General features: G+C 46.6%; 1 protein-coding gene across 3 annotated transcripts; it reads right to left on the bottom strand.

Moving 5' to 3' along the window:
* Nucleotides 1-162: 162 nt before the first annotated feature.
* LOC104584403 lies at nucleotides 163-6,674 on the bottom strand. Of its 3 annotated transcripts, none has more exons than XM_010238970.3 (10): nucleotides 6,430-6,674; nucleotides 5,442-5,536; nucleotides 5,139-5,233; nucleotides 4,563-5,021; nucleotides 4,286-4,456; nucleotides 3,897-4,017; nucleotides 1,949-2,173; nucleotides 1,720-1,838; nucleotides 1,433-1,525; nucleotides 163-546 (listed from the first exon to the last, which is right to left on the bottom strand). In XM_010238970.3, exons 1-9 carry the CDS (start codon nucleotides 6,442-6,444, stop codon nucleotides 1,440-1,442), a joined length of 1,386 nt encoding a protein of 461 aa, XP_010237272.1. In that variant the 5' UTR covers nucleotides 6,445-6,674; the 3' UTR covers nucleotides 163-546; nucleotides 1,433-1,439. The 3 variants fall into 3 exon arrangements, with proteins under 3 accessions (XP_010237272.1, XP_024318608.1, XP_024318607.1); XM_024462840.1 differs by having other exon boundaries at nucleotides 1,420-1,525; nucleotides 3,897-4,026; nucleotides 6,430-6,673; XM_024462839.1 differs by having other exon boundaries at nucleotides 3,897-4,026; nucleotides 6,430-6,672.
* Between the last annotated feature and the right edge of the window lie 18,882 nt (nucleotides 6,675-25,556).

Genomic DNA, 25,556 nt, shown 5'->3' with positions numbered 1-25,556 from the left:
AGGACTACATGCTGCACAAACCAAACACACCCATATTTTGTGTATGTGGCTGAAATTTCCTTGACTATTCAGGCCTTTTTTTCGTTTGTCAGAAGAAACTGATAGAATCCGGGAACGGCCGTCAAACACCACACGACCGTCACGAGGAAACACAACCACAACTAATCCACCATCACTAACGGAATAACTCTCGCATCAACATTACATGACTCCACCTATCGACCTCATTTGTTTACGCCAGCAGAATTGACAGACCTAAGAACAGCATCTGACACGAGGATGCCTTCAACAAGTTGTGGATTTGGCGACAACAAATCATTACTGCCTTGCTAATTCGAACTCGATCAAACATACATACGGAGTACATAGTACTACATGCATACATAAAATGGCAAACAATGGATACTAGTATTCCATCATGCTGACATGAGTTACAAATTGTTCAACTTCCGAACTAAGAACACCCATCATTACTGACTTCCCCTGCTAATTCGAACGTCCTCCAGTTACGCAACCAAGTAGACCAACCAAATTAGAATTGACAGCCTGCAAAAGATGATTTGAATCAAACAAACTGGCATGGTTCCAACACTTATCAAGACATGTAAACTGCACCCTGAGAGTTGCCAACAAACTTCACATGTTCATATATCCAGATGTTTTTTTTTATCAAATTAACTGGAAGTCCAGCATGCTTCAGACATTTCTGCATACATATGAACTATGCATCTAGAGTTGCCAACAATTTTCAAATGTTTTCCTCAAAAAAAAAACAATTTTCACATGTTGAAGGTTCAACTTTGTTCATATATCCAGCATTTTTTTACAACTTTTAACACTAGAATTGTAGACTCCCACATGTAAACAACATACTGGTGGTTCAAGTGATGCAGAGATCAAGAAAGTTCTCCCTGTTGAAAGCAGCAATAAAACCTAACCCACCATTTCAAAAGTTCATGATTCGAATTCCAAAATGTAGGAAAATTAAAGCAAGAACTATACCTTTAAGATGCAATACTAAAGCTATGGTAAATCATGCAGAAACCACGCATTAATTAGGTGATATACCATGCTATTCTTTCTCAAGTCATGTAGGGATTCAAATCAAACTGAAAAAAGTCTCAAAAGGGCATACGACTACACAAACGTAATAGTCCGTATTACTTTCTTTTTGTGCAATGCATGGGAGTTCAAGTGATGTAATAAAAAAATCTCACCCAGACTCCAATAACAACTATTAAACTCTAAGAACATACAAGCCAATAAGACAAAAGGAAAAACGAAAAGAACATTGAAGAACCCACAAGAAACGCAAGTTCTGTGAAATGATAATGCAGAAAAAAGAGAGCAAGAAAGCTGCCAAATCAGTGTCAAAATAGTAGTATTAACTAAAATTGTCACATATGCACCATAATTTACCATTTTCTTGTACCTTGGCTTCACAAAACTGAACCAAACCGCGCAGAACTGCTCTTAAGCCTTGGCTTCAGAAAAACACCCCATAAGTAGCTCTCTCCGTCAATCCCTGTTACCATGATATAAAATTAGCAACTCAATAAATATCTGTCGCTACATTTGATTTTTGTAGAAGCATATTAATTTCCAATTTGCAATACAAATTAGATGGGTAAGAAATTGGACCCATCAATCAAAGGCATAGCATAGTATGTGTAGTTCTTTTTTTTCTTAGGAATCCAAATAGAGAGCTGAAACACTAACACTGAGAATCAGGTGGAAGCACTTCTGAGTTATATATCAACAACATCATGTCGTCGACATAAGTCTTCATGGCAAAACCGCACTGGATCTCCAAGGGACGAGGACGCTTTTTTCCATTGCTTCAAATACATAAAGGTGTGCAGGAACATGAGTATATGAATGCATACTATCGATAAGGTGAAATATGCAGTAGTAGCACATAAGCCAATTTTGATAAACATAAACTTACCAGTCAAGTTTAGTAGGGAAAAATAACAACGCGATGTCATTATAAACTGGGCGTGTTTTCTCAAAAGCCTTTGGCCAGTAATTCATTCGAGGCTGTATCTCCAATTGCAGATTGTTAGGCATCTTCTTGGTGATATTACGAACTTTAGATGATACTCTAGATGGGAGGTATGCTTCAAATTCTCCCAGATCAATATTTTCTCCAGCAGAGGCAAGAAAGCATCCCCTGAAGAGCACAGGAATGTCAGAGCATAACAAAAATTGTCATTAATTAAACCAGATATACCAAAATACTGAGGTTTAAATTATGATGCACACCGAACATTAGCCAACTGTATTTATAATAAGATATCGGCAGCTTTTTATTCTTACCAAGCTGAATTACGAAAAACCAACACGTGGGTAAAATAACAAGATAAACTGTGGATAGCATATATTAAGATAAACTCTCACTTAATAATTAACTTGGCATAGTCACATAGTAATAAAGGAGTGCATGGACCTGTTTCATGTAATCATGTGGTCATGCCAAGAGGGATATGCTTAAATCAGTGTGTTGTGTGACTTCATCTCTTCTACAACATTAAAGGGCTAGAGAGTGGAAATATTGCACTAACAACACTAATGATTTCCTCTTTACACTTTCCTGAATCCTGAAATGGAAATTCCCCAGAAAATGTATCTACATTGCAAAAAGGATGGAGTGGTATACTACCCAATATGTCCAACAGACAAATATTTTTGAGCATTTAGATCCAATAGGCCAATATCTGATTATGCTAGACAAGTTATTTTCCTCAGGAAACAGGGTCTTGTTTGTATATTTTGCTGAGTTTACTTTGCTAGGAAAGAATAATTAAACCCATTTGGGCTATTGCTAGGAGAGAAGTTGTTTGTCTGCTTAGCTCCAAAATCATAAAATCGACATGCGATGCATTCTCTTCTTTGTTTTTCCTTCTTCCATATAACTTGAATATTTATTCTCAAAAGGTTCTGGTGAATCTAATTCTGAAACTGATCTAGAAGACTAGAACATTTTTCCGTTGGAACCAGGGAACTCCTGTTCCATTTTACCAATCAGGAACAATAAAGTATAGAAATGCATAGCAGTAGCAAAATAAAAGACATAACCATGGCCGTTCAGTATACTGCCGATGGGTAACTGTTACTTTGTCAAGGAAGTTATCTAGTCTGGCAATCATAGAAATAAATAGCATGTGATTTCGCGGCACGGAAGCCTCGGCACGACGCTATGACAGTTGCCGCGAAATCAACGTTAATCCCTAATTCTGCATTAATTTCTTCATTATATAACAGATAAGTTAAGATATGGTGCTAATTGTACGCGATGGAGCAATTGTGGTGTGACAGCGACTGCTATTGCGGCTGGAGGATGCCGCTGCGAAATGATTTAGCGCGCGATTTAAAATCTTGCTGGCAATGTAAGTTTTTCTATCGCCCCACCAATGTATGAAATACCGAGATGTTGCTAATCAAGCTAGCTAGAATCCAGATACACCCATACTATTCTATTCCTGTGTTTCCGAAGGTATAGTTGTACTTGAGCAATACTTTTGTAGAAAATCCGTTAATTTCTGGACAATCACAACTTAAAACTGTAAATCAACCCTACTCATGGCAGATGCAGATCCGCTGCAGTCATGTAGTGATTGCATTTATGTGTTGAGGTCATTGGAACAATAAGAAATGCAAATGGCAGCTGCCAGTTCAGTGTTTATCCATATTAAGCCATGCAAAACAGTTGGAAACGGGAAGCAACGACACTATGGGAATCATCTCAGAAATAGATTTAATGTCTCTCGATTTATAGGTTGTTCATATTCATATTTATTAAGAAAACATGACCAACGGATTGATCATTACAAACTGAAATGATCCATCATATTTTAGACGAAACAAATGCAAATAAAAAGAGCATATTTACTCACGTCCAACAGATTGGTTGTGGTGGAGGGCGTCTTGCATACTCCACACTTGAGTTGATGATCACTGGCATGTCTATATGGTGGTGCAGGCTTTTTGATCCAGATTCACATCCGATATCAGCATCTGTTGGCACTTTCAAATGACCACAATCTGTTAGCACCTTGAAAATGGATCAAAATAACCATTTGGCTAGTCATCTTAAATCCACAAATTATATCTGATGTAAAACCAATGCATGTATTTGTGTGAATTAAGAACAAACATATATGCATACTAGGTAGGTCTGAGTGCTTCCAACTAATAATCATTGTACCTTCCAAAAACATATATGCACACTGATAAGTGTAGTTTTAAGGGGTCAAGAAAAAAGCATTCTTCTCTCAAAGTATACCTGAAGAACTGAAAGCACTTTCCCCACTATGTTGATCGTCTGCCCAAGAGTTACTTGCTCCTTTATCTGCACTGGCTACCTTCACTTCCCTAGGCGCATCTTGAAGCTGATGAACATTTTCTTTAACTTCTCCTTTTGTACTATGTGGAAGAACCTTAGAAATTGGTATACCTGTTTTTTCAATCATAATGTCTTCATAAATTGTAACTTTTTGGTAGACACAGCACCTATCTATTGTAGACAAAAGAAACATCTGGCACTAGATATGTGAAAATACCTGATTGTATTCTTTGTTGCATGTTTACATCAACTTTTATCGTGTTTTGACTTGCAACAGTGCATCTTTGTGAGGCAAACACTTCAGTCTCACTCCTACTGGGAGATACACATACCATACTGCGCGACTGTTTCATACTGGGAAGAATGGACTTCATACTGGAGGATGGTTTCACATTTCTAAGAGCAGGAAGAACCTGTCTACTGGGAGACATGCACTTCATATTTGGAGATGCAGGATGGACCAAGGTAGTATGCCGCACAACAAACTTTGGCCTGTTATGAGCTGTCCACCTCTCTTTACTCAACAACGCTGCCTCTTCGCAGGGAATGTATTTCACTTTAGAATTTTCATAACGCTGCGGAGTTTTATTCCTGCAATTGTTATCCAGTATTGGAGTTTTACTTTCCTTTCTAAGATCACAACCATGTAATGGCCTTTGAAACTCAGTTTTTTCACCTACACCATGATTAAAGCGAAACTTAGTTGCACACATAATTCGAAGAATGAATTGGTGAAAGAATATAGTATTAGGATGAAATAATTGCTGATGTTTGTAAAACATTGTTTTCTTACCTTGAATAGGTTCTGGATCCCCATTAGCATTCTTTTGGCATTCATAGCAACACCATTTACCTTTTATTTCAAATGCCACCACCTCCAAGCAATAACTTCAAATTAAAAAATTGGAAAACTTTCAGAGTGCTGGATAAAGTTTTCCATCCAATGAGGTTCACTTCATTGTTTTGAAAGATAATGCACTTGACCAAATTTTCCTCAAAGCAAAAAAAATGTGATAGATATTTATAGGTACATTTTCCTAGCGCTTAACTTCTGAATAAAGATGAAAACTAAACAGGGTTTAAAAATAAGGATTACCAGTGACGATAGGCATTACACTGAGTGCAGTTTACCATGACCTCTTGATTCTTGCTACTGCCACATATCTCACACACTGCAGTGTGTGCCTCTTCCTGCAGTGCAATCAAAATTGTTATGTAGGAAATTTGCATAGATTCTCATGTCCACAAATTCTGTTGCACAGAACTCGGAGATAGAACCGGAGAAAGAAAGAAAATGTAACCGACAATAAGAAACAGATAAAAAAATGCACTAACTTCAAATAAAGAGGGTTCATTTCAACATCTGAAGAAACGTGTATGCAACGTATTCATTCCAGAAGCACTTGTCTATTGTGATCATTACACAAAACCTACTCTGTTAAGCATTAATAGAGCTGAACATGTAAGCAAAGTAAAAAAAAATAACGGCCAGAAACCTTTCTTTGCTAGTAAGTTTCTGACTGAACTACGGATGAGAATTTCACATGTACACACAGGTTATGGCTGGTAATAGATTGCGAAAAAATTGTTGGAAAAATGACCACGCACTTGCCAATTCCCTGTTCTTTGTCAATACACATATGCTACTTCGTCAAGCAAACATTCTAGAGGTCTCCTAATTCTACAAAAACCACAAGAGCAAACAACCTCCTGGCCTGAACTAATGTGAGGAGAGATCAGCTACAACTCAGAGGCTCTGTAGTTGAAACTACAAAAAACTTTAACAGGCCAATTTGTGTCGTTTGTCCAATCGAACTCCTTTCTCTTGGAAAATGACGCCTTTTATGAAATTAACCCATACGCTGCTAACGAACCACACCCGAAATGCCCTAACCTCCCACGAACGCGAAATCCTTTCCTCCCCACCAACGATTTCGCAGCAAGAAAGCAAGAAAGAAGCGACCTACGGTCCAAGAACGGGAGAGAGGCGAAAGGTTCGACCGAAACCGCAGGGTGATCACTACGGGAGCAAGACGCACAGCCCAAAAACGCTAGGGAGGGGGAGCGCAAGAAGAGTCCCTTACCACTGCGCGGTCCATCCGCGGCGGGACTGCTCGAATACGGCGGTCCGGGGTAGGGGCGGGCACCGGAGGTGGCAGCAATGGCTGCAAAGGGAGGAGACGAACTGACGAAGGAGGCTGCAGCACCAGCAATGGCTTGATCGCTTGAAGGGAAGGGAGCGGAGTGTTTGGGGGTTTTGCGTCCGGTCTCCCTCCCCCACACTCACCCCAAAGACGAAGAGACCCGAAATTCGGACAGCACAGAATAAAGAAGCTAGTTAATGCCCAGCAAAAGAAGACGAAGGGATATAATTGCAATATGTACTGCCAGCAACGTGCCAGCACCTTTTTTTCCTTTTGCGCATAGCAGCGTGCCAGCACGGTTTTGCAGTATATCTTTCAGGCTGGCATTAGTGTTTTTCCAGTATTTCTAAAGTATTATTTCTCTTAAATTCGAAAAACTTAGAAAAGGCTGGCATAGTGTTTTTTTTCCAGTATTTCTAAAGTAGTATTTCTCCCGAATTCAAAAACTTAGAAACTCGAAATGAGCATTTTTTTTAGACATGGATTACAAGGGATAATCTCTGGACTCCACCACAAACACTTTACTTTTGTATCAATTAAAAACATTTTCCATGCTATTCTCTCGATTTCATAATTCTTGTCGAAATATTACATGTATCTATACGCGTTTTAGGAATACATACATCTATTTTTGGGCAAGTTTGAGACAAGAATTATGGAACGGAGGGCGTAGCATTTTGAGTGGAAGGGGATTTGAGAGTTTTGAGTGAACACATAATCTCTCAAATATCCAATACACTAATGACTAAAAAGTTCACTAGTGCCAAACAAAGCCTTACGGTAGGTGTTGTGAGAGTCGATGGTGATATGTAACTAGCGGGGTTCTGTATGTGCTTGAAATACGTGGCTCGGGGTCGTACGATGTGTGCTGTAGGGGTCTCACGACATGTCAAAGCTCCCACGACACCCACTGTACGACATCGTTCGTACTGCCAGGTGTAATGGAGCAGTTCCTCTTTAGAAATATATAAGTCCAATGCGAATTTATATGTCAGACTTCGCCTAGCTATTAGACAGACAACATTTGGGATGTGTGCAAAAATATATCATTAGAAAATATATTTGATACAAATTCAATAATACCACTTTTTATCACAATGACCTCATTTTAATAATAGTATAATAGTTGGTCAAAGTTTCACTTAAATACAATGTTAGTAGCAATCTATATTTGAAAGGAGAGAATGTTACGTGTACAACTTATCATAACTTCTTATAAAGATCCAAATTGTTGGTCGTTTGTTTATTCTATCGAGCTATTATCTATACTAAAGAGGGGTCGTGGCCCTGATGAGCGCCCTGTTACGGAAAAGAAATCTGAAATTTTAGTTTATATCAAGAGATTAACAATGTGATAGCTTTGTCACTCCTTTTTGTATAGTGGACTTTATTTGTGGAACCATAGCCTCTCGATGGCGAAAAATGTATTAGTGTTATCAGTTGATTTTTATTATAGGTTTAGTGGTAAGTAAACTAAAATATGTGGTGCTCCATGTTTGTATGTTCACAACATTTTTCAAGAATTTTCACATGCGTGAACTATGAAATAAAGAAATTTGCAAGGACGAATAGTTCTCACCGGACAGGGACGAACAGGACGACCGATTCTTCCTTTTTTTTATAGGAACAGGACGACCGATTTGATCCATGCGGACATGCTAGGTAGGATCGAGCCAAGTAGAAAAAAGAGGCAAGGACGAACTGCAAGTTTGTCCATGGCGTATGTTCGTCATTTCACGTGGCTTTTTTGTTTTCCAAAAATTAAATTAAAGTTAGACTTGAAAAAGTGCAAATCATCAAGGTATTCAAGCAAAATGGGGCAAATCATTAAAGATAAACTAATGTGGGACATATGGTCATTTGTCCAAATAATATGAGGCATATCATCAAAAGAAAACCCATTTACTTTATACATAAGAAATCATGATCGAACCCAATCCCATTTTCTCCATAAGAAACCGACTACTCCTACTTTATTCTGCGAGTAAATTGCACAAAGACACATATGTAGCGGCTCTTGTAACAAAAAACCACGAACTCAAAGGCTTTTAACTGATACCCACTAATTGTATGCTAATGAATAACAAAAAACCCAAAAGTGACCGCTTTGTCCAAGTTAATCGCCCATGACCCACCTGTCATACAAAGGAGCCTAATTTTTGAATCAAGTGCAAGGAAAACGGCTTAAGCCGAGATACAAGCTAAGCTGACCTAGTCTATCCTCTTCCCAGCCAGAAGACTCAGACGCGATGAACGCCTGTGCGGCATCAGGCGCGCCGCTCGCCGCACCCGTCTTCATCTCCAGGAACGAGGGAATCTTCCCCATGTCTGAGGCTCACGAACCTCTCCTTCCCTCTCCCTCTCTGTCTCTCTCGGGAACGCGGGAGAGCAACGCAGTGGCACGCTGCTGCCGCCACTTCTGCCGTCGTCGGAGGAGGAGCAGGGGGAACCCGGCACGTCCTCGGCGGCCGGCGGCTGGTACGCTGGCAGAGGCGGAGGCAGGCCAGTACTGGGACGTCGGCGGTTGCGGTTGCGCCGGCTCCAGTCGGCGCACAGTTCTGGTATGCCGGCGGTGGCGCGGCGCGTTGAGGGCGAGCAGGCGGCAGATCATGCTGCGGAGGACGTCCCAGTCGCATCCTGTGAAGGGGATTTACTCATCCCCATCTTTCTCCTCCGCCCTTGCTGTCCCCTAACAAGGCAGACGCACTACCAGGCCCCCACACGAACCATGGCCCAAACAAAGAGAGCAACCCGCGTGATTTACTGTTCGCTGTGATTTGTACACTAAATTGCGATTCCTCCAAAATCCAAACGGGCCCACGAAGGCAGCTGTGATTTACTCTGCAAGCTCGGGAATGAGCCGTGGATGACGGCGGGGGCACTCACCAGAGCTGGGGAAGATAAACGGGAGTGAGGAGTGAGAGAAGAGCGAGCTGTCGGTAATGAGCCGGCTCGAGCCGCCGGGAACGAGCTGTGAGCCGAAAGACTGGCTCCTCTGTATGACATGTGGATCATGAAGGTTAACTAACCCTAACCAGTCACTTTCGGGTTTTTTTATTCATTAGTCTTCATGTTGTGCGTATCAGTTAAAATTAACTGGGTTCGTGGTTTTTTTTGTTACAAGAGCCGGTACATATGTGTCTTTGTGCAATTTACTCTTATTCTGCCTGCACTTTTGTTCATTTTCTTTTTTAATTCCAAAAATCCAGAATTACTTTGATTTAATCTATCTTCTCAAACTCATAATATCGTTGTAGTTGGCAACTACACTTGTACCATTGGGCGTCACAAGATTGAATTTTTGGTTGAATTGCAAATTGCGTGACGGGGAGGAGAGTAGATCACAACTTTCTTTGGGTTCCTAAACCTTGAGCCACCCACTCGAGGGAAAAAGTTTCCACTTGCTGCAAAACTCCACGCCGGGATGCCAGACAAATCTGGCGGGTATAATTAGCGACAACAAACGAATAGCACCGATTAACCAAGATATATATAGGGTTTTAAGTTCGTCCGAAACGACCACTAAATCGGTCGTGTTTTGGATTATTTGTTCATATGGAATGAGCTGCCCGAGTGTGAGCCAACTCAGATCAAGTCACGGAAGGGCTAAAGAGCTCACTACACGAGCTGTCAGTTCAAATGACAATTTGGGTGCGAGATCGCACCAAGAACACCGAAAGGCCCTACTTTCGTTACCTTGATTTCAGCGTGGTGCCTTACCAACAAGTAGTAGAGGATTCACTAGAATTAATTGCTGGACTCTTTTTTTTAATGTCATCCTATCTTTCATTTTTTTTGTCACCTGCTGTGCTATAGTAATACAGTAGATTCAGAGCAGGTGAGGGGTGCTATTTCTATACGATGTTAGATAGGTCGTATAAACCGCATGAATGTTTGCATGTGAAGGAAGTTAAAAAACGTGGTGGAGTCCTGCTGGCTGCATGCCGGCCCTAACTGAAATTAATATTTTCTTTGGCTTAATTTCGTAATGTTAGATTTTTCTTTGACATCTCGTAATGTTAGAAATTGGTTGCATATAGAGCAAAGTTCTAGGAAATTCAAGCTATCCATATAGTACCAATACAAATGAGTGTATATTCGAGTAAACAGAAGTGTACATTGTCTTATAAAAATCTGTATTCAGTTTGTATCTACGAGCAAGTTCTAGCATCGTATGATGAAAGTATCAATATTCAATACACAAGTAATTTTTGTACTTACGAGCCTTCCAAACCCGATCCGAATGTTTGGCTCGGGAGACACCGGTCTCGCTATTTTGAGCCACCCAATACGTCAAGGGATGTGTGCCAAATTATATTAAAAGAATGTTTGGAATACTGTGGAAATACACGTCGTTGACCCATGTTGTGCAACTAGCAGATGTTGCAGAAGCTAGCGTGTTCACGGTAGCTCCCCCACCCCCCCGCGCTCATCAGAGCTGAGATCCATCGAGCTGCCCATCTTGATGAGCTTTAGAGGAAGAAGACACGTAGCGTGCGTGACTCCGTCGGGCTCTACATTCTGCTTGTCGTGAGCTTGATATTGACGATGAGATTACAATGGAACCGCGGAGGTTAGGGTGCGCAGAGTTGATCTGGCGAGGATGGGTGTATGCGATGTGTGCGCGTGGTGTTCAATCTGCGTTGGCTCCCCCCTCCTAGTCCTTTATATATGGAAGAGTCTAGGTCTCAGGGAGAGTCCAAGCCCATTACAATATGGTAAGTTTAAAACTTTCTTATCTCGAGTCGTCGAGATTGGCATGTTGATTCCAGGAGTTGTAGTCGTCCTTCTCATGGACCCCGTGATGAGCCATGATGGGTATCTTCGAGTTGAGTACGTTATTAGTCATAACCACGTCAGTAGCCTCCAAGTATCTAGTTGAGTCGTAGACTTGAGTAGAGACTTTTATAAAGACTTCATCCATCTTGAATCGAGCCAGTTGCAGCTGATGGACTTGTTGACTCGATAGTGCGTCGAGTCGATTGCTTGTACTTCAAATGATGAAGGATCGACTCATAAAGAATTCTTGAGTCTTGAGCTGATGTTTGTGCTTCAAATGATGAAGGGTCGACTTAACAAGAGTGCTTGAGTCGAGTCACTGTTGGTGACGATGAGCAGCTGAGAAGCCAATGAGTAGCTAAGGAGCTATTGATTCGGAAGTGCATCGAATCCTTGATTGAAGCTTGAGTCATAAGGATAATGCATAATATGCCTAGAATTCTTGTTGAGTCAAGTCCAGTTAATTGCGCTAGGGCAAAGGCTATATTAGCTCCTTTAGGCTCGAGTCCTCGGGCTCGAACCTGGCAACTCGCGAGTTTCGATTCAGCCCATGAGGTCTTACGGAGTTGAATTCCAGTTTTCACGTTTCACGTGCTCGACTCGTATGCGAGGATTCATGATCTTAATGCTGTGAGCATAATTAAAGTACGCAGCTGGTGGGTTTCCTTGGCTCATCAGAGAACCTGCGAGTCACCACGTTATGAACGTGAATGTAAGAGCGGTCCCGTAGCGGGTATTTTCCGGATATTGTGCAGTTGATGCATATCCAGGCCTAATAACAGGTCTTATCTTCATACAATGAGTATGGTATGTAGGAAATGATTCCTAAGTTAGATAAATGCAGCTGATGCGTATCTAAGCTTGATAAGGAGTCTTATCATCACACAATGAGTGTATATCGGGAGTGTTCTCTGAGTCGAGGGTTTCTAGATTAACGCAGTCGATGTGTATCGAGGCCTGATAACAGGTCTTATCTTCACATAATGAATGTGGATTACTAGAACAACGTAGCTGGTGCGGTTCTAGGCCTAATAGAGGATCTATGGGTCTTATCTTCGTGCTGTGAGCACGGATAAACTAGAGTTTCGCAGCTGGTGCGACTCTAGGCCCATTGAAAGGGTTTACCTTCATGTAATGAACATGGATAAACTAGAGTTACGCAGCTGGTGCGACTCCAGGCCCATTGAAGGGGTTTACCTTCATGGAATAAACATGGATAAACTAGAGTTACGCAGCTGGTGCGACTCCAGACCCATTGAAGCGACTTACCTTCATGCAATGAGCATGAATAAACTAGAGTTACGCAGCTGGTGCGACTCCAGGCTCAAGGGTTAGACCCTCGAGGCTTACCTTCATGCAATGAGCATGGATAAACTAGAGTTACGCAGCTGGTGCGACTCCAGGCTCAAGGGTTAGACCCTAGAGGCTTATCAGTACGCAATGAGCGCATATTAACCGAAGTGACGCAGCTGGTGCGACTTCAGGCTCGAGGACTGGATCCTGGAGACTCAGCTCGTACGCAATGAGCGTTGACGTGGTTATGACTAATCACGTACTCAACTCGAAGATACCCATCATGGCCCACTATGGGGTCCATGAGAAGGACGACTACAACTCCTGGAGTCAACATGCCAATCTCGACGACTCAAGATAAGGAAGCTTTAAACTTAGCATATCTTACCATTGTAATGGGCTTGGACTCTCCCTGAGACCTAGACTCCTCCATATATAAAGGACTAGGAGGGGGGAGCCAACGCAGATCGGACTCCCACGCGCACACCGCATACACCCATCCTCGCCAGATCAACTCTGCGAACCCTAGCCTCCGCGGCTCCACTGTAATCTCATCATCAATATCAAGCTCAGACAAGCAGGACGTAGGGGTATTACCTTCCGAGGGCCCTGAACCTGGGTAAATCGTGTCCCTTATGCCCTTGTTAACCGACGGAGTCGCCGATACGCACTCTACGTGTCTTCTCCCTGGTCTAAAGCTCATCAAGATGGGCATTGTCGAAGGTAACCACTCGTCATTGGCGCCGACCGTGGGGAAGACGCATGTCGGATCTACGACTCCAGCGGCCTCATCTTCATCGGGCGGGTCATCGACTCAGGCGGAGTCGATGACTCTCGGCTCCTTCCACTTCACCGCTCATTCACTGGCCAGACGCGCAGTCTTCGACTCGCTGCAGTCTGGCGTCGATCTCACGTTCGGAGATTACCACATACGGGCCGACGAGACCGGAATCCTGCAATTCCCAGATCTCATAGCACCCCACTCGAGGAGCCTCGACCCTTCGCGGCGGTCAGGTCTCTCTCGACATCCAATACCTCACGCCCCAGCAACATCAGGAAATCGCACCCCGATCTGTTCTCTACCGGATCGGAACAATCTTTTCCGGCAAAAAGCCCCGTCCCTAGCGACGCTGGCGACTGCTCTGATCAAGAAAGTTGTCGCGACGGCAACGACTCGGAGGCTCAGAGCAACATTTCTCAGGTCTTCATGACTACTGCGCTGACCCTCAGACGGCTCAGAACAACTGCACTCCAGAGGAGACGGCTCGCGTCCGGGAAGCTATCAACTCTGGAGTGGCCATAACCAACCCTACCGCCTCAGAGTTGCAACTCTTCAACAGTTGTCTCCTCCAGGCCCGTGGGGATCTGGTCAAAGAAAGACAGGACCTCGACTTGGCGCGAGTCCTCTCGCGACTCGTCCCCTCACAGGCGTACTCACCGCAGGAACCGACTCAACAGGGTGCCAGCCGGCGACCGAACCACTCGGAACCTTGAGTCGAGTTTCCTGTCGGTCGACGATCGAGGTGACATGATCCCCAAAACCCCGGAGGCTACCATCCTCGCAGGCAGGACCTACCTCTGGACGATCCAACCGCTGGAAGGAGACCCGCGGTTTGACGTCCACAGGCAGATCCTGGCGAGCTTGAACAAGGCGGGAGCCTCCTGCGTCAGCCAGGAGCCTCGCGACCGAAGAACAAGCCGGGTTAGGACTCCACCTCCCGACGCGACTCGTCGCGAGCACCGTTCTCCCCGACCGAAGCGAGACCCCCGCCCAGCACGGGAGACGCCTCCTCGGGTCGAAGAACGCGACCGCCATCGCCGAGTCGATCGTCGCGATTACTCCTCCGAGTCAGATCAAGATTTCGAGCTATGCGGAGCACCATGCTTCAGTCACCGCATCCGCTGCACCCGGATGCCGCGAAACTTCACACCACCGTCTGACTTGGCCAAGTATGACGGCACCCTGGAGCCGAGAACCTGCTCGCACCTGGCTAAACAGCCTTCCCAGTGGAGAAATCGCCTCCTGGGACGAGTTGGTGCAAGCTTTTACTCATAATTTCAGGTCAACATACAAGCGTCCAGTCTCCCTGGAGGAACTCCGAGCCTGCTCTCAGCGAGAAGGCGAGTCCATCCGTTCCTACATCCAGCGGTGGACCAACACCAAGCACGCAGCCGAGGAGATCTCCGACGAGAGTGCAATCGACGCATTCAAGCGGGGACTCTGATGAGTCGAGCTCAAAGAAGAACTGGGTCGAGTCCGACCTGCTACCATCAACTACTTGATGGAGATAGCAAACCGGTGGCCCGACAGTGAAGACTCGGTACGCAATGAGCGACGCCGATCCCCCGATGGCGACGACGACCGCGGCCACGAGTGCAGGAGGAAACGCAAGGGACGCGCTTTCGAAGAAGCCAACACCCCGGAATTCGTTGCAGCTGGTTTCGGCTCCGGCGACGGGAGGAGCCCCTCCGGTGGGTTCTCCGGAGCTGACAAGCGCAAGCCGCAGTGGTAACGGAAGCCGCGTGAAGGAGGGCAGCTGAGCCTCGCCCAGCAGCTGGTGGCTCCCTGCCCCTTTCACGTCTACAAGGATGACAAGGCAACATCAAGCCTAGTCATTCGCTTATGGACTGGAGGCGCTTTAAAGAGCTGCACGGGGAGATTGCAAGAACACAGCAGGCAGCTACAAATGCTGGATTCCAGCAGGTACCAGGGACTCACCCGTACGCAAATACGGGCATGGCTGCACCTCTGCCACCTCCCATACCAGGGACTTTGGCCATTGGTGCACCACCACCTCCACCACTACCGGCAAACTTCGCTGGAGCAATTCATCCAGTCCAACACGTGCCGCCACCAGAGCCTGTTCCCGTTATTGAGGAGTACTATCCCACCCCGGTGGGCCATATCTGCATGGTACAAGCGGCTACCACAGCCGAAGGAGCACGGGAGGAGGCGCAGAACTTCGAGTCGACGAGCATCCGTCCTCGTTCGCCCCTCACCTCAACCGTCGCTCAAAACGGAGCCAGACGTATTCACGACGACTCCACCTTGCTCCACGAGCACCTCCATGAGGAGCATTCAGTCCTGCGCCTGGCAAACCAGGTTGCCAACTTGACTCTCAGGCACTCGACCTGATGAAAAGAGCACCTCCATGAAGATCTACGACTCAAGAGGAACGTCGCGAATCCTCACTTATCCTTTTTTGCAAAAACTCTCTCTTAGGATGCTTTAATTTTTAGCCTTACTGTGCTTTGTTTTCTTCCTCGACTATGTACCCCGGTACACCATAAAGATATTCATAGTCTTGGCCATGCCCAATCGACTCAATTCATAGTCTTGGTTGCGCCTATCATACGAAGACTGCACCCAATCGACTCGTCTAATAGTCTTGACTGCACCCCTCACTCGGGGCTCCGTCAATCGACTCGTCTAATAGTCTTGACCGCACCTCTCGCTCGGGGGCTCAGTCAATCGACTCGTCTAATAGTCTTGACCGCACCCCTCCCTTGGGGGCTCCGTCAATCGACTCGTCTAATAGTCTTGACCGCACCCCTCGCTCGGGGGCTCCGTCAATCGACTCGTCAAATAGTCTTGGCCGCACCCCTCACTCGGAGGCTCCGCCAATCGGCTCACCTAATAGTCTTGACCGCACCCCTTGCTCGGGGGCTGCGTTTGACCGACTCATGGATAATATCTGGTCCCCCAACCTACGGGAAAATTAAGACACAAACAAATGCCGCCCAAACTCGGCTCCGGATTTATTGGCCCCTCTACAAGCAGCTCATAATACGAGTCCAAGATAACTGCATCTACTCGTCAATCACTATATTCCCAAGGGAGCCTCACATCAGTATCTTTACAAATGGGATCTAACACCCAAAAGGTACGCATTTCAGTTGTTTTTATTACATTCAAAATTCTGACATTATAGACACTTGGATCTATCCCCGACTGCATACAATCGCACATAGACCCGGGGGCTACTCCCATCAGGAGCACTGGCCGCGCACCCGACAAACTCCAACCTTACAACTGCATTAAAAGAAAGACTCGATCAAGAGATATTTTGCTCTGATGTCACGGTTGCGATCAGCTGGTGAGCCGCGAGCTCCACTGAGTCATAAACTGGCCTCAGTGGAAGGTTTTCTGGCACCGATGGAGGTGGAACATGCAACATGTCTAAATTAAGTGAAGGGTAGCGAAGCCGAACAAATGCACGGGACACAACTGCCCCTTCCACCATTTGCTCCAGCAAAACCCCCTTCACCAAGCCACCTCCACTAAATCTCCGGATCAAACCTTTCAGGTCCTTCGGACTCATCAGTTCTGGAAACAGGATATTGTGCTCAGTCGCCAAGCAATCTTGACACGACACGAGGCAGTTCCACAGCCCGAGCAACTCGGTCTTGCAGCAGCGCCAGCATATACCCTCGGTCATGATTGGTCCAAAAGATTGGGACAGTAGGACCCGAATACAGGATCCGGTTCAGCCGATTCCTGACTCTTTCAGCTTCGGCATGCGGTTCTGTCACAATCCCTAACCAAAAAGGGGAGGATGATTAATCAAAGGGCACCTTCATCAAGGACTACAGCAAGAAGAATTATTCATACCTCTGAGATCAAGACTCATCTTTACCAGCTCTCCAAGAAGAAAGTCCTCTCGACTCGAGGCAGCCAAGAGTTTCGACTCAAGCACATCAATCTTGCCACGAGCACTTAGAACCTGATGCTCCGCGTGTTTCAGCCGCGTGCGCATCGACTCAAGGTCATCTGAAGAACTCATCGCAAGGGCTCTATTGGTTGGGCTTAAACCTGAGTCTGCGCTTGACTATTTATAGTCAACCACACACTCGGGGGCTACTCCTATCAGGAATCAGATCCAAATCCGAGTTCATATCAAACTTCTACCGGACGTCAATTTTCAGTTTTCAAGTCAAATTCACACCTGAAGTCGTCAAGCTTTATTTAGACATACATCTTATTGCAAGATTACAAGATTACAGGATTACAAGTTACAAGACTTAGTCCAGTCACGACTCCTCACAGTCGCAACCGGACTCGGGGGCTACTCCCATCGGGAGCGCTGGTCGCGCACCCGTTAGACTTCTACCTGAGCCTCGAGTCACGGGAAACATTTCGTTCTTCACGTCGAAGTGCGAGTTCCTCTTCGGCTGCTGCCCGCCACTCTATAATACCCTTCGCTATATCACCGACCATGGCAAAGTATGGGCGCATATCAAACTCATCCCCAGGATTTACTGGGACAGCATGGACATGACTCAGGTCAAGCTCTCGATAGTAGATCTTCACATCAGAAAGCGCAATCTTGGCTCCCCTCACCATCTGGAGTCGAAGCAACTCCCTGATAGCCATCCCGTTCTGGAATTTCTTCATCAGCTCTCGGGTCAAAGGATCATCCTTCTGTGGCAAAATAGATTGGTAAATCAGTGCTAATGTGTCTCTGCACAAGCCAAAGAACTCCCGGACTTGCTCGACTCGAACCATGAGTAATGCCAGATCATGACCCCTTGCTCGGTCTGACCACAAAGAGGAGCCGTCACTTGTATGGCGAGCATTTTGAATATCTTTCACCCGATCTTGCTCGTCACACGAGTCAAGTTGGAAGCCTGCACGAAAAAGCAGGTCATTACCTAAAGGAATCGACGTGCTTCCACGACTCAAAAAAGCTCTTACATTGGAGTGCAGTGCTGAAGTCCCGAAGCTGCGAGAAGACAAGCTCCTCCCGAGTCACAGCTGCCTTCGCTTTGCTTCGGGCAATCTGGATCTCGGCGGCGTAGTTCCGCACTGATATAGCAGCGTCCTTGGCCCGAGCCTCAGCATCCTGCAGACGCCTCTGCGGATACTCCAGCTGACCTTTGGCTCTCTCTAGAGCCAATGAGTCAGTCTCTCCCTCCAACTGCGGGGTCCTCATCATTTGAGTCGTACCCATTGGAGCAGTCGAAGGAGCCGACTCTTTGCCTATTGGAGGAGTCGACGTTTCCCGTGCTGGAGTCTCTCTGGCCGACTCTCTCACCATCGAAGGACTCGGCGCAGGGTCGGCCCTCTGCACAAGAAAAAACTAACTCACTCTTTTTTGCAGCAATTGAAGAATTCACGACAAGGATTTTTCAGGGTAACTCAAGGTTTATCCAGGATTTCTTTCAAAATATACAAGTACATTATTTACAGAAACAAAATCAAAAAGGCTACGGTAGTTCTAGAAGTCAACTTCGCCAACCTCTTGGTTTGTCGGGTCGCCCAACTGCTAGGCCCAAACACCTGACAACTCTCTGCTAAGAGAGAAGTTAGGCGTCAGGTCAACTTCTTCGCCACCCGCCAGTCGAGGAGGTCCAGCCGCCACCCGGCGCAGCAGGTCTTCACCAGCATCGTGCGCGAGTGCTCGCAGAAATACTGACTCAGCTCCCGCAATGTTCTGAGAGTGGTAGTAATTCCCCAGCGGAGCGGGTGACGACTCGAACAAATCAATCAGCTCCGCCGGCGACTCAGGGATCGGTTGGCTCGGGAGCATCCTCTTCGCAAGGTTGGACATCAGCCTTGTCGACCGGGGCAGCCTGCTCTTGGCTTCAGCATTCACGGCCTCGACTGCCTCGAGAGTTTCAGATATTGGCTTCCTCCTTGGAATAAACTGAACTGCGGCAGTTGGGTCGAGTGCTCCTACACAAAAAGGAGCCGCATTCAGAACCAGCTTCGACTCAAAAAAAAAAGCAGATCACAGAGTCATCAACTTACCAGCAACAGAGCTTACCGCGCTGTCAATACGGTCACTCCAAGCTCCTTCTCGCTCCTTCTCTGCAGCGAGTTGGGAGTCGAAGGCCTCCTTCGCCTGGCGCCCTTCAGTCGCCAAGTCTTTGGACAACTCTGCCGTCACAACAAGAGAGTCAGCAGCTAAATTGACTCACGAAGCAGACTTGCTATCTACAAGTTTACCTTTGGCAACCAGCAACTCGGTTTGGCACTTCTCCAATTCCGATTGGAGACGATCGCGATCGGCCTTCATCGCCTCAAATTGATCGATAAACTCCACCATGGAGGAGACGATTGGCTACAAACACATTGGAGTCATCTTCTTTGACTCTTACTCCCATCGGGAGCACAAACAAAAACAAATTCTCGTCATACGTAAATACTTACGTGGCGGATTGAGGAGGATACACCAATTGATGAAATCACCTCATCATCCTTCAATTGAGCCTGAGGTTGAGTCGACTCATCGGGTCGACTCCTTCCGCTCCTCCCCAGCGGACACTCTTGCTCAACTGCCAGTGCGCGGCATGATGAGGATGACAGGCCCGTTGAGCCCATCACCCCAACATCCTTCGGCAGGGCTTGAGGTTGAGTCGACTCGTCGTGATGACTCCCTCCGCTCGTCCCCAGCGGACACTCTTGCTCAACTGGCAATGCCTGCCAGGATGAGGATGACAGGCCGGTTGAGCCCATCACTTCCGCACCCTTTGGCTGGGCTTGAAGTTGAGTCGACTCGCCGTGTCGACTCCTTGCGCTCACCCTCGGTGGACTCCTTTGGGTTGCTGCCCCATGGGAGGCAGAAGAACATGAAGCGTTCGGGTCCGACCCCACATGAGCTTTGTCTTGAGGCACAATTTTGCCACCCGCCACAACCGGGGCACTGAAATTATTTTCAGCAAAATGAAGACTATGGAGAACGAGGCAAACTCACAGAACACCAAAACACAAGAGCTACTTACCTGCTTCGAGTGGTGTTGGCGAAGAGTCCGTATCAACGCATGGGGACAGTCCTGCGCATCCTCTTCGACTGGTCACACGCCTCAGCAGAAGACACCTCTCGGGTGCGTTTGCTGCTTGGCTCCGGGCCAGCACCCTCAAGACCAAGAGTCTGAGGAACAAGGTTGCCGACTTCACCACCCAACGCACGCGCTGCATTTCCCTTTCTAGAACTCATCTCTCGGCTCATTTGCCTCTGAGAATCAATTTTGGGATTTGTCACGTCCTGCAAGCAACACAAGCTTCATTAATGGATTCAATCTCCAAGACACCCAACATGGGTTAACTCCAGGAAAGAGACATGGGATTACCTTTTCTCCGGAAAAGCGAATCCGATCTTCCCCTGTCAGTTCTTCTTCAATGGCGGCGATCCGATTGTGGTTCTTCTTTGCCACCGATCGATCGCCTGAAGGGCATGCGATGCTCGCATTGGAGGAGGTTTCCTTGATCTTCTCCATCTTTCCACGCTTGGCCGAATCTAATCTCACTTGCTTTCGGACGAGTTTGAGTTGTGGGCGCTAAGGCGTGATGTCAAGAGGAAGGAGAAGAGATAAGAACCGGTTTAACCTAGGGCTTCTTAAACTGGGTTAAAAACCCTTGAATCCGGGCCAACCGATTCCAATTCCTAGCCACGCGTCCCGCATCCAGGGGAATGCGAAGAGGCAAAAGTGGGAAATAAACTGCCCGCCTTCCGGGCTCAAAGATCAAGGAGGCCATCATTGCGCTTCATTTACCGCATACTGAATGGTCACTTCGCTAACTGGTGCACGGGTCAGGCTAGATTGCACACGGGTCACTTCGATTGACCAGGAATGACTCCTCCTACTTACAAGGTACGTCATCTGTGACAGTTTTCACCTAGCATTACTTTTTCGACTCAACGGTCAATTCTATTATCTGTTCACACAAGCATTTCGACTCTTGATCGAGTCATCATATTCGACTCCATGCAGTCTGCAAACTTATTACGCACAACCAAAAAAGGGTTGCATCCGCTGCATAAAATACCCCGTATACCATGTCCATGACATGCGAGTCGACTGTCCATAGTCGAAAAGATCTTCGAGTCGCACCCGCAACGGTTAAGCACTCGAAGATACGCTCATTGCGTACAAGCTGAGTCTCCGGGATCCAATCCTTGAGCCTGAAGTCGCACCAGCTGCGTCACTTCGGTTAATATGCGCTCATTGCGTACTGATAAGCCTCTAGGGTCTAACCCTTGAGCCTGGAGTCGCACCAGCTGCGTAACTCTAGTTTATCCATGCTCGTCGCATGAAGGTAACCCCTTCAATGGGCCTAGAGTCGCACCAGCTGCGTAACTCTAGTTTATCCATGCTCATCACATGAAGGTAAGCGCCTTCAATGGGCCTAGAGTCGCACCAGCTGCGTAACTCTAGTTTATCCATGCTCATTGCATGAAGGTAAGCCCCTTCAATGGGCCTGGAGTCGCACCAGCTGCGTAACTCTAGTTTATCCATGTTCATTACATGAAGGTAAGTCCCTTCAATAGGCCTGGAGTCGCACCAGCTGCGAAACTCTTGTTTATCCGTGCTCACAGCACGAAGATAGGACCCATAGATCCTCTATTGGGCCTAGAACTGCACCAGCTGCGTTGTTCTAGTAATCCACATTCATTATGTGAAGATAAAACCTGTTATCAGGCCTGGATACGCATCGACTGTGTTAATCTAGAAACCCTCGACTCGGGAACACTCCCGATATACACTCATTGTGTGATGATAAGACTCCATATCAAGCTTAGATACGCATCAGCTGCGTTTATCTAACTTAGGAATCATTTCCTACATACCATACTCATTGTATGAAGATAAGACCTGTTATTAGGCCTGGATATGCATCAACTGCACAATATCCGGAAAATACCCGCTACGGGACCGCTCTTACATTCACGTTCATAACGTGGTGACTCGCAGGTTCTCTGATGAGCCAAGGAAACGCACCAGCTGCGTACTTTAATTATGCTCACAGCATTAAGATCATGACTCCTCGCATACCAGTCGAGCACGTGAAATGTCAAAACTGGAATTCGACTCCGTAAGACCTCATGGGCTGAGTCGAAACTCGCCAGTTGCCAGGTTCGAGCCCGGGGACTCGAGCCTGAAGGAGCTAATATAGCCTTTGCCCTAGCGCAATTGACTGGACTTGACTCAACAAGAATTCTAGGCATATTATGCATTATCCCTATGACTCAAACTTCAATCTAAGATTCTATGCACTTCCGAATCAATAGCTTCTCAGCTACTCATTGGCTTCTCAGCTATTATTGGTTTCTCAGCTACTCATCGACAGTGACTCGACTCAAGCATTCTTGTTGAGTCGACCCTTCATCATTTGAAGCACAAACATCATATCAAGACTCAAGAACTCTTTATGAGTCGATCCTTCATCATTTGAAGCTCAAGCAATCAACTCGACGCACTACCGAATCAACAAGTCCATCAGCTGCAACTGGCTCGATTCAAGATGGATGAAGTCTTTATAAAAGTCTCTACTCAAGTCTACGACTCAACTAGGCACTTGGGGGCTACTAACGTGGTTATGACTAATCACGTACTCAACTCGAAGATACCTATCATGGCCCACTATGGGGTCCATGAGAAGGACGACTACAACTCTTGGAGTCAACATGCCAATCTCGACAACTCGAGATAAGGAAGCTTTAAACTTAGCATATTGTAATGGGCTTGGACTCTCCCTGAGACCTAGACTCCACCATATATAAAGGACTAGGAGGGGGGAGCCAACGCAGATTGGACTCCCACGCGCACACTGCATACACCCATCCTCGCCAGATCAACTCTGCGAACCCTAGCCTCCGCAGCTCCATTGTAATCTCGTCATCAATATCATGCTCAGACAAGCAGGACGCAGGGGTATTACCTTCCGAGGGCCCTGAACCTGGGTAACATCGTGTCCCTTGTGTCCTTGTTAGCCGACGGAGTCGCCGATACGCACGCTACGTGTCTTCTCCCTGATCTAAAGCTCATCAAGATGGGCATTGTCGAAGGTAACCCCTCGTCAAGCGTATCTTCGAATGCTTAACCGCAGCGGGTGCAACTCGAAGATCTTTTCGACTGCGGACAATCAACTCGCATGTCATGGACATTGGATACGGGGTATTTTACGCAGCAGATGCAACCCTTTTTTGGTTGTTCATAGTAAGTTTGTAGACTGCATGGAATCGATATGATGACTCAAGAGTCATTTGACTCGATCAAGAGTCGAAATACTGTGTGAACAGATAATAGAATCGACTGTTGAGCCGAAAAAGTAATGCTGGGTGAAAATCGTCACGGGTGACGTACCAGGTAAGTTTGAGGAGTCGTCCTCGGTCAATTGAGATGACCCGTGCACAGTCTAGCTTGACAGGCTAGAGGCACTGTTAGCGTGCGCCAGTAGCGAAGTGACCGTTCAGTATGCGGTAATGAGGCGGAATGATGGCCTCCTTGATCCTTGAGCCCGGAAGGCGGGCAGTTTATTTCCCACTTTCATCTCTTCGCATTCCTCTGGATGCGGGACGCGTGGCCATGAATTGGAATCGGTTGTCCCAGATTCAAGGGTTTTTAACCCAGTTTAAGAAGCCAAGGGTAAACCGGTTCTTATCTCTTCTCCTTCCTCTTGCCATCACATCCTAGCGCCCACAACTCAAACTCGCCCGAAAGCAAGTGAGATTAGATTCAGTCGAGCGTGGAAACATGGAGAAGATCAAGAAAACCTTCTCCAATGCGAGCATCGCATGCCCCTCAGGCGATCGATCGGCGACAAAGAAGAACCACGATCGGATCGGCGCCATTGAAGAAAAACTGCTAGGGGAAGATCGGATTCGCTTTTCAGGAGAAAAGGTAATCCCATATCTGCTTCCTGGAGTTAACCCATGTTGGGTGTCTTGGAGATTGAATCAATTAACGAAACTTGTGTTGCTTGCAGGACGTGTCTAATCCCGAAATCGATTCTCAGAGGCAAATGAGCCGAGAGACGAGTTCTAGAAAGGGAAATGCAGCGCGTACGTTGGGTTGTGAAGCCGGCAACCTTGTTCCTCAGACGCATGGTCTTGAGAGTGCTAGCATGGAGCCAAGCAACAAACGCACCCGAGAGGTGTCTTTTGCTGAGGCGTGTGACCAGTCGAAGAGGATGCGCAGGACTGTCCCCATGCGTCGGTATGGACTCTTCGCCAACTCCACTCAAAGCAAGTAAGCAGCTTTTGTGTTCTGGTCTTCTCTGAGTTTGCCTCGTTCTCCGTAGTCTTCATTTTGCTGAAAATAATTTCAGTCCCTCGGCTGTGGCGGGTGGCAAAATTGTGCCTCAAGTCAAAGCTCATGTGGAGTTGGACCCGAAGGCTTCATGTTCTTCTGCCTCCCATGGGGCAGCGACCCAAAGGAGTCCACCGAGGATGAGCAGAAGGAGTCAACACGGTGACTCGACTCGACCTCAAGCCCAGCCAAAGGGTGCTGAAGTGATGGACTGAACTGGCCTCTCATCCTCATCTTGGCAAGCAATGCCAGTTGAGGAAGAGTGTCCGCTGGGGACGAGCAGAGGGAGTCGACACGATGAGTCGACTCAACCTCAAGCCCTGCCGAAGGATGTTGGGGTGATGGGCTCAACGGGCCTGTCATCCTCATCACGCCGCGCACTGCCAGTTGAGCAAGAGTGTCCGCTGGGGACGAGCGGAAGGAGTCGACCGAACGAGTCGACTCAACCTCAGGCTCAATTGAAGGATGCTGAGATGATTTCATCAACTGGTGTATCCTTCTCAATCCGCCACGTAAGTATTTACGTATGACGAAAATTTGTTTTTGTTTAGGCTCCCGATGGGAGTAAGAGTCAAAGAAAATGACTCCAATGTGTTTGTAGCCAATCGTCTTCTCCATGGTGGAGTTTATCGATCAATTTGAGGCGATGAAGGCCGATCGGGATCGTCTCCAATCGGAATTGGAGAAGTGCCAGAGCGAGTTGCTGGCTGCCAAAGGTAAATCTGTAGATAGGAAGTTTGCTTCGTGAGTCAATTTAGCTGTTAACTCTAATATTGGCTCCTTGTTGTGACGGCAGAGTTGTCCAAAGAATTGGCGGCTGAAGGGCGCCAGGCGAAGGAGGCCTTCGACTCCCAACTCGCTGCAGAGAAGGAGCGAGAAGGGGTTTGGAGTGACCGTATTGATAGCGCGGTACGCTCTGTTGCCAGTAAGTTGATGACTTTGTGATCTGCTTTTCTTTTGAG

The sequence above is a fragment of the Brachypodium distachyon genome, chromosome 4, assembly GCF_000005505.3.
Source record: "Brachypodium distachyon strain Bd21 chromosome 4, Brachypodium_distachyon_v3.0, whole genome shotgun sequence".
In the NCBI taxonomy this organism is placed as follows: Eukaryota; Viridiplantae; Streptophyta; class Magnoliopsida; order Poales; family Poaceae; genus Brachypodium; species Brachypodium distachyon.
Note: the sequence above shows the minus strand (reverse complement) of the source record. Positions and strands in the feature narration are given on the sequence as shown.